The sequence below is a fragment of the Rhinichthys klamathensis genome, unplaced genomic scaffold (assembly GCF_029890125.1).
Source record: "Rhinichthys klamathensis goyatoka isolate OS25496 unplaced genomic scaffold, OSU_Roscu_1.1 h1tg000539l_1, whole genome shotgun sequence".
NCBI lineage: Eukaryota > Metazoa > Chordata > Actinopteri > Cypriniformes > Leuciscidae > Rhinichthys > Rhinichthys klamathensis.
The window spans coordinates 162888-176341 of record NW_026607014.1 but is presented as its reverse complement, the minus strand read 5'-3'; the positions used below and the strand labels follow the sequence as shown (position 1 = coordinate 176341).

General features: G+C 37.6%; 1 protein-coding gene across 30 annotated transcripts in view; it reads right to left on the bottom strand.

The window, feature by feature from the left end:
* rims2a (regulating synaptic membrane exocytosis 2a) overlaps nucleotides 1-13454 on the bottom strand; it is a 201007-nt gene that overhangs the window by 53176 nt on the left and 134377 nt on the right. For 21 of the 30 annotated variants that reach the window (XM_056238766.1, XM_056238767.1, XM_056238770.1 and 18 more), the window contains 2 exons: nucleotides 10105-10137; nucleotides 3532-3635 (listed from right to left, as the gene is read on the bottom strand). The exons of 4 other annotated variants lie outside the window; for them this stretch is intronic. In XM_056238766.1, coding sequence (XP_056094741.1) covers nucleotides 3532-3635; nucleotides 10105-10137 — 137 coding nt within the window. The remainder of the gene's footprint in view (nucleotides 1-3531; nucleotides 3636-10104; nucleotides 10138-13454) is intronic. 5 more of the 30 variants (XM_056238759.1, XM_056238764.1, XM_056238775.1 and 2 more) reach the window with 2 other exon arrangements.

Genomic DNA, 13454 nt, shown 5'->3' with positions numbered 1-13454 from the left:
CTGTCATCATTTACCCACCCTTAAGTTGTTGCAAACCTGTATGAGTTTCTTTCTTCTGCTGAACACAAAGGAAGATATTTTGAAGAACGATTGGAACTTTGGCACCATTGACTTCCATAGTATTTTTTTTTTCCTACTATGGAAGTCAATGGTGCCAAACAACTGTTTGGTTCCAATCGTTCTTCAAAATATCTTTGTGTTCAGCAGAAGAAAGAAACTCATACAGGTTTGCACCAACTTGAGGGTGAGTATTATGATTACAGAACTTTCATTTTTGGGTGGAGTATCCCTTTAATGAAATTGCTTTGGATAAAAGCTTCTTCCAAATACATAAATGTAGAATGAATTATTGTTTTTGATAAAACATCCTTCAGAAGAAATGCCACTGCATTTATACCAGTGTATTCCTGGGTATTCTGTCCTGGGGCCGTATTCACAAAGAATTTTAAGGCTAAAAGTAGCACCTAAGTCTGGGACAGCTTAAAAGAAGTCGAGAGGACTCCTAACTCACTAACACCTATTCACAAAGGATTGTAGCGCATACCACCGCCTCTCGCAGTCGTCCCGGGTCCGCGACACAAGCGGGAATGCTGCATTGATCTGCAAACAAATCCTCTCCCATGTGTTTTGCTTGATATCCCAGTGCCGAATTTCCCATTTATCTTTTTTTTTTTTTCAGCACCAACTGAGCCAGCAGCAGTAATGGTGTGTTCACACCGAACGCGAATTTAATTATTTGCGCGAGTAGATTACATACAAAGTCAATGCAAAGACGCGAATAGACCATAGGAATAGACGCATCATTCGCGCCGGGCGTTGCGAATGACGCGAATTGGACGATGCGTTTGCCGCGAATGTCTTCCACGCAAGTTGAAAAATTTGAACTAGACGCGATAGACGCGTATTTGATGCTCTATTCGCGTTTGGTGTGAACACACCATAACTGATCCTGCGTCCAGTTGGGCTTTCTTTTCCGTTTTGGCGAGTCCATAATCCACCGTCATTCAACTATTACATTAGGCTACTTCAATAGGAGCAACATTTCCTTAGTCTATTTAGGCTAATAGGATGTCAATTAATGTGTTAATGCACGTGTCGTTTTTCATTATTAGGCAAGTGGCTGTTTTCATTAGGGTAGGCTATTAGGCTACCTTGATTTAATTTAATTTACGACTTTTTTTCTCTCTCTCTCTGCCTTTTTAGAATTACACTTCACTGGGGCATGCACAAACATGATATGCATTTCGATGACATTACTATTATTATTTTGTGTAGGACACAGACATATTTAGCTGTCGTAATTCCATGATTTGTTGCGTCTGTGTTATGTTCCGCATGATGGCCCTGTCATCTAACAACCAATCACCATGATCATTGCGAGGAAGCTCGTGCATGAGAATTGACGTCATCCATAGCAACGAAGACTCACCTTAGTTTAGGAATTGTCATTTTTCCTTACTAAGAGTAGGTCTGAAAGACGTTGTGAATAACTTTTAAGAGAAAACTCCTAGCTAAAATATTTTAGTGCAATTTAGGAGTACTCCTAGTGGTAAGATAAAATTCTTTGTGAATACGGCCCCTGGACAGACATGGAGAGGTATTGTAGGGTCTTATGTAAAATATGTATTTATAAGGTGCTCATGGCTTGCTATGATGATTATAAACATCATGTCCTAAATGGCGCCTTCTTATAAGCCTATCAGACAAAAATTAATGAACCTCTTCTTTATCTGCTTTTAATAGAATCCTGCAGAACTCATAGTGCTGCACAATGCTTTTCATACCACAGGCTTAAAAGGATACAAAGGGAAGGTGACACAGCCGTATATGGGGCTGAAAGTCCTCATGCTGACCCGCATACAGAAATACTAAAGTATATCATGTGCAGAGATACTGAACTTAAAAGGTTCTAGGTCTACAAAAATGTCACAACTGCTGGAAATGGGTCAATCAAACCAACATCATGTTTAATCTATGATAATTTAGGTCCAAATTAGCAATCTGATTGGCTGAAAAGAGCTAGTTTTTTTTACTACCTGGACCTAGTTCAACTACAGCCATATTAGTAGCTACACTAAAAGCTACTAGCTTTAAAGCGATACTTCAGGATTTAGCATTAAGCTTTGTATTAGTAGGAAACCTGTAGTATTTTCGAATTACCATGCTTTCCACCCTCATATCCCCCTGAGACGAGAGATTTATGTATTTTTTGTCTGGAAAAAATCCTCCGATGATGCAAAAATCGTCATTTTGCGTCATCGGAGGATTTTTTGGCCAGAGGCTAAAGACTACAGCCAGTAGTAGGGGCTGTCCCGCATGTTCTCAACCTGCCCATAGAGGGTGGGATCTCACTCACAGAATGTACACATAGTGTCACTGTCAGCCATCTTTTTTTGGAAGCTGAGCTAGCAGGCTCTTGTTCTGTGGAGAAAGCTGAGTAGTAGGGGTTACCATCCTCTTTTTCCCAGACATGTCCGGCCGTCGATGTCCGGGATTCAGCTTTTGCTTTCTGCAGTCGCCATTCATTGTTTACATGCACACCTTTTGTTTCAATCTAACTGAATTCATTCCGATTGGTGAATCTGAATGTAGTGTTTACATGAACGCTAAACAAGTGATCGGTTGATGTGCGTTTTAACATTGCTAAGAAAATTCCCGCTCCTCTGTGAGAGATACGAGACCGGTGCGTCTCACAGGTGTCTCTCATCAGTAATCACCCCCTCGGCCTCGTCCTGCTCGCCACAGTAAACATAATGAATGACGACTGTGGAACGCAAAAGCCGAATCCCGGACATTTTGGGCGATCTCGAAATCCCGGGCAGACTCATCACCGAGACTCACAAGTAGCCTAGACTTGTTGTTTAACTACTGCGCTCTGTTACCGGTAGGCGTGGCCTCCTAGGGCAGCGAAGCAAGTGCATTCTGGGAGTTGTTGTCTTTCATCCACATAAGCCAAAAATAATTTTTTCTGGCTTTTCTCAGTCTAGAAAGCTCCAAATTCAAAAATAATTTCACATTTCTTCTACATAAATGACCCATTTTAAATACACATTCATCTTTCCAGAGGTGAAGCATCCCTTTAAGAAGAAACTAAACTGATGCTATTTTACGGGGGTGAAAGAAGAGCCTGGTCATTCAACTAAACTAAACTAAACTAAACTAAACTAAACTAAACTAAACTAAACTAAACTACATTTTAATTTCGTTTAAAACCCCTTAGTTTAGTTTAAACCCCTTTAAACATAACACCAAAGCATGCAAATATTGTGGAAATTATTAGCCCGTCTATATTATTTTCATTTATTTTTCTCGAAAGGGAGAGTATTTAAATATAGAATTATAATAAAATAAAAATAATAATAATAATAAAGTAAACTAACGAATACAATTAGGGGCCCCTAATTATTATTAAAATTACTATTATCTTTATTATTATTATTATTAAATAATATGCAACCAGGAGTATTTAGTCTCAATCATTTAAACATAAGTTTTGAACTGTTTTTCACTGTAGCAGTAAACCACTATTACCTTGTTATAGTCCTGTTCCAGTCGGGAGTCCGAGCCTGTTCCCTGTTTATACTTGTTCATCTTCAGTTTCATCTGCCGCGTTCGTTCCTCGACGTCCATGGCACCTACGGATCACAGCAGACGTCAATGAGTTTGCTGGAAAAGTGTCTTGTGATGTTGGTGAGGCTAGATGGAAACAGATCTGTTGACCCGTTCACTAATGAAGCATTTGATATATAATGTAGTATATAATGTGACATATAATGTAGAATGGTTTAAAGAGATAGTTCACCCCAAAATGTAAAGATTCTGTCATCATTTACTCACCCTCAAGTTGTTCCAAACCTGTATGAGTTTCTTTCTTCTGTTGAACACAAAAGAAGATATTTTGAAGAATGTTGGTAAGCGGACAGTTGACGGGAGCCAGCTATTTTTTTCCCTACTATGTAATGTAAGTCAATGGCTACCATCAACTCTCTGGTTACCAACATTCTTCTTTAGTGTTCAACAGAAGAAAGAAACTCATACAGGTTTGGAACAACATAAGGGTGAGTAAATTATGACACAATTTTCATTTTTGGGTGAACTAACCCTTTAATAAAGAAATCTTTCCCATCAACAACACTACAGTTGAGTGATCACTTTTAACTCTCTGAGCATAAAAGACATCTGTCTGTTTAATACCAAATTGTCCATAAAAATGATGCATTAATCAAAATGCCTGTCACCATTAATAATAAGCTAATGGGTAAATGTCTTCACACACACATTGCCATACTGTAAATGATGCAGCCCATAGCAGAAAAAAATGATACAAATTAAACAATTTTTTCAGATTACAGAAGGAGGTAGTATATTTAAAATATCAAAAGGTTAGCTCTGGTCTATTTTTATTGAGAGTAGCTTAGCATAAATTCCTCACAAACGTCACTCAAACCCGAGGCACACTTGAAAGCATCTAAATGGAAAAGTGTCATTTGTTATTAGCAAATCAAATCTAACCATACAATATAAATACAGTGTATGTGCAAATTCCATTCAAACGAAATACTCTAGAATGTAGTGTTTCTAAGCAGAGGTGTAAAGTCCAGGGGTCAGAAAGTAAAAGTCCTGCCATATGTTCATCCTTCAATGCCAATTGTTGTTGTATGGAAGGCAAAAAAACCCTGAAATGCACAATTTGAGGCTTGTTTGAATCACAAAGTCATATAAACTTCTGTGACCATTTCAGTTGCAAGATGACAAGCTACAACTTTAACTAGCCTGTTCGCACAAGCAAATTATTGAATTTGTTTGTGCTATTGAGTCGTGTAAAGCGTACTACATGTGTCTTTGTCAGTGCAGGTGCCGTAAATGTCAATAGCAATTTTCTCTTGCAATAGCAATTGTGCTGTTAAGTAATTAACATGTTCAGCAAATTGCCCAATGATTAGTGCTCTCAAAATCATTAGATTAATTGGATTTAATAGCAGCACTATAGTGAAGCTCATATATGAGGTGCGTTTTTAAGCTTGAAGCCACATTCATAACGGAGAGTGCTTTCATTATGCTTTGCATCATGGGAAAACTTCCCCTATTAAGTCAATCCGCAGGCAAAAGTTTTCAATCTTTGTATCTAGATATCTGCCATGCCTAAACCATACAACACACCTCGTTTTCTCTATCGCTTTACAGTTTTTTTTAAATGGAGATAGGGAAGACACAAGCACACTAGTAAAAGAGGACGAAAGTGGGTGCAAATGAAACCTAAACTGACATTAACACCTTATGAAAATAGCCATAATGTGATATATATATATATATATATATATATATATATGTACTTATGCCGTCATGAAGCCAGCTTCATTAGCTCGAGCCATAACCAAGAACTGTACACAACAGTCGGGTTCGGGAGGTACAAAATCCCATTCCTTTTCTCCACAGAGAAAGATTTTTGGTTACACTTTATTTCGATGGTCTACTAACTATAAGTAACTTTGCAATTACATGTCAATTAACTCTCATTAGAGTATTGGTAGACTGTTAGTTTAGGGTTTGGGTTAGTAGAATAAGTTGATTTTGAACCAGATTTTGATTTTGAAACAATAATGCAGTGCGATTTCATTAAAAAAAATGAATTGAAAAAATATAGGTAACACTTTACAATAAGGTTCATTAGTTAACATTAGTTAACATGAACTAAGAACGAACAAGACTTCTACAGCATTTATTAATCTTAGTTAAAATTAATTTCAACATTTACTAATACGTTATTAAAATCAAAGGTTGTATTTGTTAACATTAGTTAATGCACTGTGAACTAACACGAACAACTTACGTGTATTTACAGTATACTTACCTAGAAAGTACTGGTTAATATAAGGCATGGGCGTAGATTACGCGGGGGACGGGGGGGACATGTCCCCCCCACTTTTTATAAAATGTAAATTCGTCCCCCGCACTTTTTCATAGGGCAAATGTGTCTATGACAAGCTGAGGTTTTCGCGGGTGTGTATAGCCTGCCCTACATCGAGATTTAAAATCCAAAGAAAGGATAGTCTATCTACATACGTGACTTTCACGCTTCCATGGTAATCAGTCACTCGTGCGACACGCCCATGCTCGCAGCCGCGCCGAATCCATCAGTTTCATAGAGTTCAAAACGGCAAAAAAAACTCTTCACTCCTTTTTCACGAAAGAGTCAAGCACTGTAAGTAAGTTGTCATGTGGTATCGGAATTGTGTTGCACAATGATGAATAACTCTGCCTATTTCTCTTGTTGAATAATTAACAAGTTTTGTTGTAAATTGAAAATATTCATTATACCCGGATTACCCGCACAAACGTGCACTATTTTCAATCTTTTTTTATTCGTAATGTCTTTTATTTTCACAGATATGTTATCAAAGCCGTTCAAATTAGAATAAACATGGTGATTGTTAATGCTGAATTTGTATGTTCATGCATTAACAGCCACGATCTGCTTGAATCAGGCAGTAACATGTGTAGACTATGATGTTTACCATAATTCGGTAACACTTTACAATTAGATAAAAAAGTTTGTAGACAAACTTGAAGTTCTCTTGAAAAAGCCTAACTAGAAAGTTTGAAGTATTTTTAAAAGCTTGATGTTTGAAGGTTTTCAATTGGAAAGTTTTAGTTTAGTAAGACAGACTTTAGGCTATTAAGGAAATGTTATTTTGCCAAAAGAAGAACTTTTATTTTAAGTAAATGTTATTTTTAAATCAGCCTACTTCAGTGTGATATTTAACCATATTATCATGCTTAACAGTAACACTGACAATTTGAATAATTGTAATGCGATGATCAGATATCTAAATCAGAGAATGTCATATGTTTGGGGGGTTGACGGGTGGATTATTTACTTTTAATAGTGGATTCGGGGGACTCAAAGTGCACCAGATGAATGAATTTATTTTTAAAATGTACAAAATTTTCCGCCGGGGGGGCATGCCCCGGGACCCCCCTAGAAGTAGGCTACCGAGATTCACCTACAAAAATACTGTGGTAAACACAGTAGGCTATATGATGGTCTACGAAAAATAAAAATGTTATTATCTAATTAAAATACATGATCAGGATTTTACCACCTCCGCCTCGTTTTAAGCCAGGAAAAACCCTGCAATATAAAGTACTGAGCATCTACATTTCTTTCTTTCTGTTTTATTGCTTTAAAAATAAATAGCATATTAAGCCACTTAACCTGTCAACAAAAGTCTGAAAAAAAAATGGTATTACACTTGACATTCTGTCCCCCTCACTTTTGAAATGATGGCTACGCCCCTGATATAAGGTAAGTACATGGGTTAGGGGTAGGTTTAGGGGTAGGTTCAGGGTTAGTACCTAGTTATTACCCAGTAATTATAATTACTATAATAAGTACATAGTATGTACATGGGTAACAGGACTGTAAAAGGAAGCGTTACCGCTGTATTTTTATTAACTAACATTAACAAAGATTAATAAATACTGTAACAAATGTATTGCTCATTGTTAGTTCAGGTTAGTTAATACATTAACTAATGTTAACAAATGAAACCTTATTGTAAAGTGTTACAAAAATATAGTATCGAATAGCCAAATTAATGGGAATAATTACATTAGCCATAATTCCGACGAGAGATTCACTATTTAAAAAAAAGTTACTGTGGAAAGGAAAATCTCTGCAAAAAGCTCCCATAAAGCTTAGCGAATGACAAAAGTGTGAGGGTGTGTTCACACTTGTATTTCGGTTCTCTTGGTTCGATACATTGATACATTTAGTCCTGGTTTGCTTAGCGTTCACACAGTCATTTTTAACACCGAACCCAAAGATACAAAAAACACAGCCTTTATGACACATGTTTTACAACGGAACATTGTATGTGCATAAATATGATGGAATATGCAGGAGCTGACAACTCGTGAAGAGCTTATAAAATGTGTAAAGGAGTCAAAACAACGACAGGAATTCCTCCGTCACACACATCTGCTGTGAGATCTTCGCGGCAGAATTCATTTGGAAGCGGACTGAGACCCATGTTTCCAGCGGTCTCGGCCCGCTTGTTTGGTGCGCACCAGGGTTCAGAAGATGCCAGGGCTCACACTTTAGCAAATGAACCGCACTAACAGATCAATCGCACCAGAGTTCGCTTTAATTCAACCAAACATGACACGTGTGAACACACCCTCAGACACCCTATCAAACTAATAAGAAATTTGTATTTTTATTCAGCAAGGATGCATTAAATTGATCTAAAATTGATCTTGTTCTCTTGAACGTTCTAATCATCAAAAATTCACAGTTTGCATGAAAATATTAAGCAGAACTGTTTTTAACATTGATATTAATAAAAAAATCTTGATTTATTGGGCAGCAAATCAGCATATTAGAATGTTCTGAAGGATCATGTGACACTGAAGACTGAAGAAGATTAATTTTAAAATATATAGAAATAGAAAAATAAAATAAAATCATCGTATTGCACAAGTTACTTGGTGAGCATAAGATACTAAATTTCAAATCCATTATAAATACACTTGTTTTAAATTGTACCATGTCAGATTCAACAATGTGTCATTAACAGTGATTCAGTGCCTCATAAAAGACATTAAATGCACCTTGTACCTCTTTTCGGATTTTAATTTTTAACTGAATTTTTTTTTTTTTATCCCTATGGAGAACATGAATGGGAAAATGACATTCCAGAACCAAGGCTGCTGGAAAAAGTGTTTTGTCACTCAAAAAAAAACAAAAAAAAACAATGCCACCATTTTGAAATGTTTTCAAAATAAGAGCACACACATGATCATAATCAGACATGATTATGACTCGAGCTGGTAAGGAAGCCCATGAGCTTCATAGCAGAAAGTAACTCTGGAACCAGGTGAATAAAATGCTCATAAAAAGGGCAGAGAAGAGGCGTAATAGATTTAAAAAGCTAGTGAAGACAACCAAAGAGCAGAAATAGATGATGTTTGCTTTTCAAGCACAATCCCAGCATTTACTCCTCTACAGTTTTTACACTCATTGTACTACTGTAGATTCAAATGTGTATTGCAGTCCAAATTGATAATGGTTGAATCTCACAAATGCTCACATATATATATATGAAAAAAGCATATATATAAGGTTCAATGGGGTTCTATATAGAACTTTAGGGTTCTTGACTCAAATTTACACAAACACTTTATGCCAAAAAGGTTTAATACAATGATAAACGTCTTAAACGATTGCATAATGCGCTCATGTTTAATGGGTTTATAAAAAAAAAAAGACATGTTCTTTGTGAGATCAACCTTGATTTTTATTAATTACATTGCAAAGCATATTTCAGTCTGACCTGCTGGAATATCCATATAAAAACAGCTTCTGATGGTTTCAAGCTCGTCCAAACTAGTCATTAGGTAGCCTAAAGGCCAGTTCACACCAAGGATGATAATTGATAACGATAACGATAAATCGTTCTAAATATGAAAGAATAATAGAACCACATCACAGATATAATGTTAACGGCACATAGAAACGATATCGCTGGAATCACTTTCAGGACTTTTTTTTCCCCCAGCTGATGAATGATCAAAATATTGACAGCCAATCAGAATCCACCAGATTTCAAAGAGCTCGAGCATTTAAAGCGGCAGGCGACAGAACTACAGAGCGAGCTTACAATAAAGTAGTAGTCTGTAGTCAATCATTTTATCGGGTAAAACTAATCTTTGATCACCAAAATTAGATATTTAAACGTTTTTCCTTGAGAAAAAAAATTGACTTTGAAATTTTCAAATTATCAAATTATCCCCGCCTCCACTCACTCACACCAGCTCAGATCGACGATCACACGTTGACGTGATTGGTTGCGCGGTAATTTGTGACGTCAGAAACACCAGCGATTTCAAACCGTGTTTTTGAGACTGTCTTGACTGCAGTTTTAAGGGGAAAATCGTTCTTGGTGTGAAAGGGCCTTAAGATTGTCTAGATGCTCGATCAATCAATCTTTATCCTTTGTGGTTCTTCCAGCAGGGAGAATGAATGGGAGTGCGACGAACAGAGAGGAGCTGGGACACGGCATGGAGGAAGACGAGAAAAGCAAAGCAGAAGAAAGGACAGACCTGAGTTTGTCTGACTGGGGGAGTCCGTGTCTTCTGGGAGGGGGGGTTAGGGGGGAGGGGGTCACATCACGAAAATGGACAGACAGACACAGAGGAGAGGGGTGTGAGAGGAGGTGTGCAGAAAGACGGGACGAGAAACCAGGGGCAAAAACACATCGAAGGGAACACAACAACAACAACACAAACAACAACAACAACATTAAAAAAATAGGAAACAACAACACGTCTCAAGTTCCATGACACAGAGAGAACAGAAAAATAAATCACAGTTCAGAGGGAAAACACCAAGAGCAGCCAGTCCTGCTTAAGAACAAACCCTGAAACACTAGAAGAATGTTAATAGAACATGCAGAGGGAATGAGGGATGAAAAAAAGACCTGCAGAAAGAGGGAGAATAGAAGAGAGAGGAACGAGGACAGTCTCCGCAAACCCTGAAGAGAAATATCCTGCTGTAACGTTTGCACCAGGTCCTGACACCTATCAGATGGGTTTTTAGAGACATGTGGATGCTAAACACAACACTGACAGATATGTTACAGTATCTAAGCAACATAACAATGTTTTTGTACAATGTATCAACATACTCCGGGCGACTTCAAGTCCGAAAGTAAAAGCGGTTCTTTAAAAAGTCAAATCACTGTAACACATGGTCCTGTGTGTTTTATTGCTTTCATAAAAATGACCAAAACAAAATTGTCAGTAAATGCAGTGTACATTTACTGGAAATGTTGCGTCAGTAAGTTTGGGGTCAGTAAGAAATTCATTCTTTTATTCAGCAAGGACGCATTCAATTCGACAAAAGATTTCTATTTCAAATAAAAGCTTTCGAATCATTAACGAATCCTGATAAAAAATGCATTATGGATTCCACAAAAAATATTTTTTAATCAAATAATTCAGCAATGGTGAGCATAAGAGACCACCACATTTAAAAAATCATACTAAACCCAAACTTTTGGATTGAAGTATACAAAAATACAAAGCAAAAAGCCCCTCTACAAAGCAATTGTATTGTTGGCGGCCAATGAGTTCCTCTGCCATTCTTGACTTAAACAGGCCATAGCTTTTGACACTGATAAACATATATTTTTTTTATAAAAAATAAGCTGTCTTGCAACTAAAAATGGACATTCTGCAGGCATTTATTGCATATCATTCACAGCAATGCATAATGCATCACATCGTAAATGATGCATACATCTCTAAATGGCCACGAGTTTTATCAAATTAAACTTTGATACACCCACATCACATCAGCAACAGCAAATGTTTCAACAGCCGCAAGTCACTCATTTTAATGAACAACGAACTGACTGAAACTGCTGTCGGTTTGAACCAAAGTCCCTTTAAAGGGATACTCCACTTTTTTTTTTTGGAAATAGGCTCATTTTACAACTCCCCCAGAGTTAAACTGTTGAGTTTTACCGTTTTTGAATCCATTCAGCCGATCTCCGGTTCTGGCGGTACCACTTTTAGCATAGCTTAGCATACATCATTGAAGTGGACAAGACCATTAGCATTTCTAAAAAAAAAATGACCAAAGAGTTTCTATATTTTTCCTATTTAAAACTTGACTCTTCTGTAGTTACATCGTGCACTAAGACCGACGGAAAATGTAAAGTTGCGATTTTCTAGGCTGATATGGCTAGGAACTATACTCTCATTCCTGCGTAATAATCAAGAAACTTCACTGCCGTACCATGAGTGCAGCAGGCGTAATGATATGACGCAGCGCCTGAAAATAGTTCCGTTGTGTTGACGGAAGGTGGCCTATTTTCAGGCGCTGCGTCATATCATTACGCCTGTCAGAGTCAAGTTTTAAATAGGAAAAATATCGACAGTTTAACTCTGGGGGAGTTGTAAAATGAGCCTATTTCAAAAAAAGTGGAGTATCCCTTTAAGACCGGTCATTTCAATCGCCGGAAACGCTATTCCAGTCATGCAAGTAAAGCTTCTTTCTCTGAATGTGGAAACATCAAATTCTCCAAAGATGTATACCAATGCATCCACCTTGAAAGACTGTCACTAAAAATACTAAAGCTAAAAACACACTAGCTGAAAGGTGTGTGTTTAGCCCTAATTCTCACACATCACAGATCTCCCAGCATCCTCCTTTAGATCATTTGTTCGATGCCCGTTTTAGAGTCTTATATAATTACGCTGGCGTCTGAGGACACTGTTTGGACACACTCCTCCTCGCCATATTTAAATTCTTTATCTGTGTCTTCTTCACAGAGAACACAATCTGCTGATACGGCTGGTTTTTTTCTCAGTTCTTCATTGTTCTCTTTGATTCGCTGAAGCATTAATCACGCAACAACCCTGCGTGCATGATCTTGTGTACCCAAGCACATTTCTCATGCATTAATCACCCACAAGACGATCCCATTCCACACAGACGGCTACACTGATGGGACATTCATTAGCCGGACCTGATACCGACCCTATTAACCCCCCACGCACACATACACACAGCCTCACATCAGAAAGCTATTCAGGATCCAGATCCTCAGAGCAAGAGAAACGATGTCTTGTGGTGTCACTCGCTCGTCTCACTGTCATCAGTAAAACATTCAATACAGCGATACTCGTCTAAAGCTGTATTCATCATACGCAGCTCTATAATTTCCGTCAGCTTTGTGCGTAGAGTGGAGGTGAACATCTCCCATGTATTTTAATGAGATGCTGTTGAAATCACGAGTATTTGTTTTTTTGAATGCGGTCTGATTGTATAAGGTGAATGTGCAATGAAAACCCACATAAAGAGAGCATGTCTACTGGTGATCTGCGCGTTCGAAACACGCTTCGAAACGTTTGGTTGTTCGAACTATTTTTGACTAGCGGGCGTCACCAGACGGTGGTGATTCTAGTGCTTCGAAACAGAGTCGTTCTGAATCAGCAGTGATTTGATTTCTTTCAAATCTTACTGATCGGAAACTCTTGCATGGTAAGTTTCTGATTAGTAAGATTCGAAAGAAATTAATAATTGTGTTCAGCAAGACTATGGATTAACAGCCTCGGATAGTTACAGTAGGTATACTTACAGTAGGTCTGTCTTTTACAGTTTATTCGTTTTTGTTAAAAAATATATTTCCCTATGGAGAAAATGAAATACTATGAAAGTAGTTTCAGTTATGACTTTTTTTTCCATTTGATTTAGTCTATTTAGTTTTGTATCAAATACAATGTGGTTTTTGTTGATCGAGATCTGGCAGCAACAGCACATTCTTCCGCTTGGGCGAGCGATTCGCGGACAGCTTTCCCTGAGAACAACATATAAGGAATACTTTTAGCTGTTTTTTTTTTTTTTTACATGACGCACCACCCAGCATAACCAGTTAAAGAAGTCA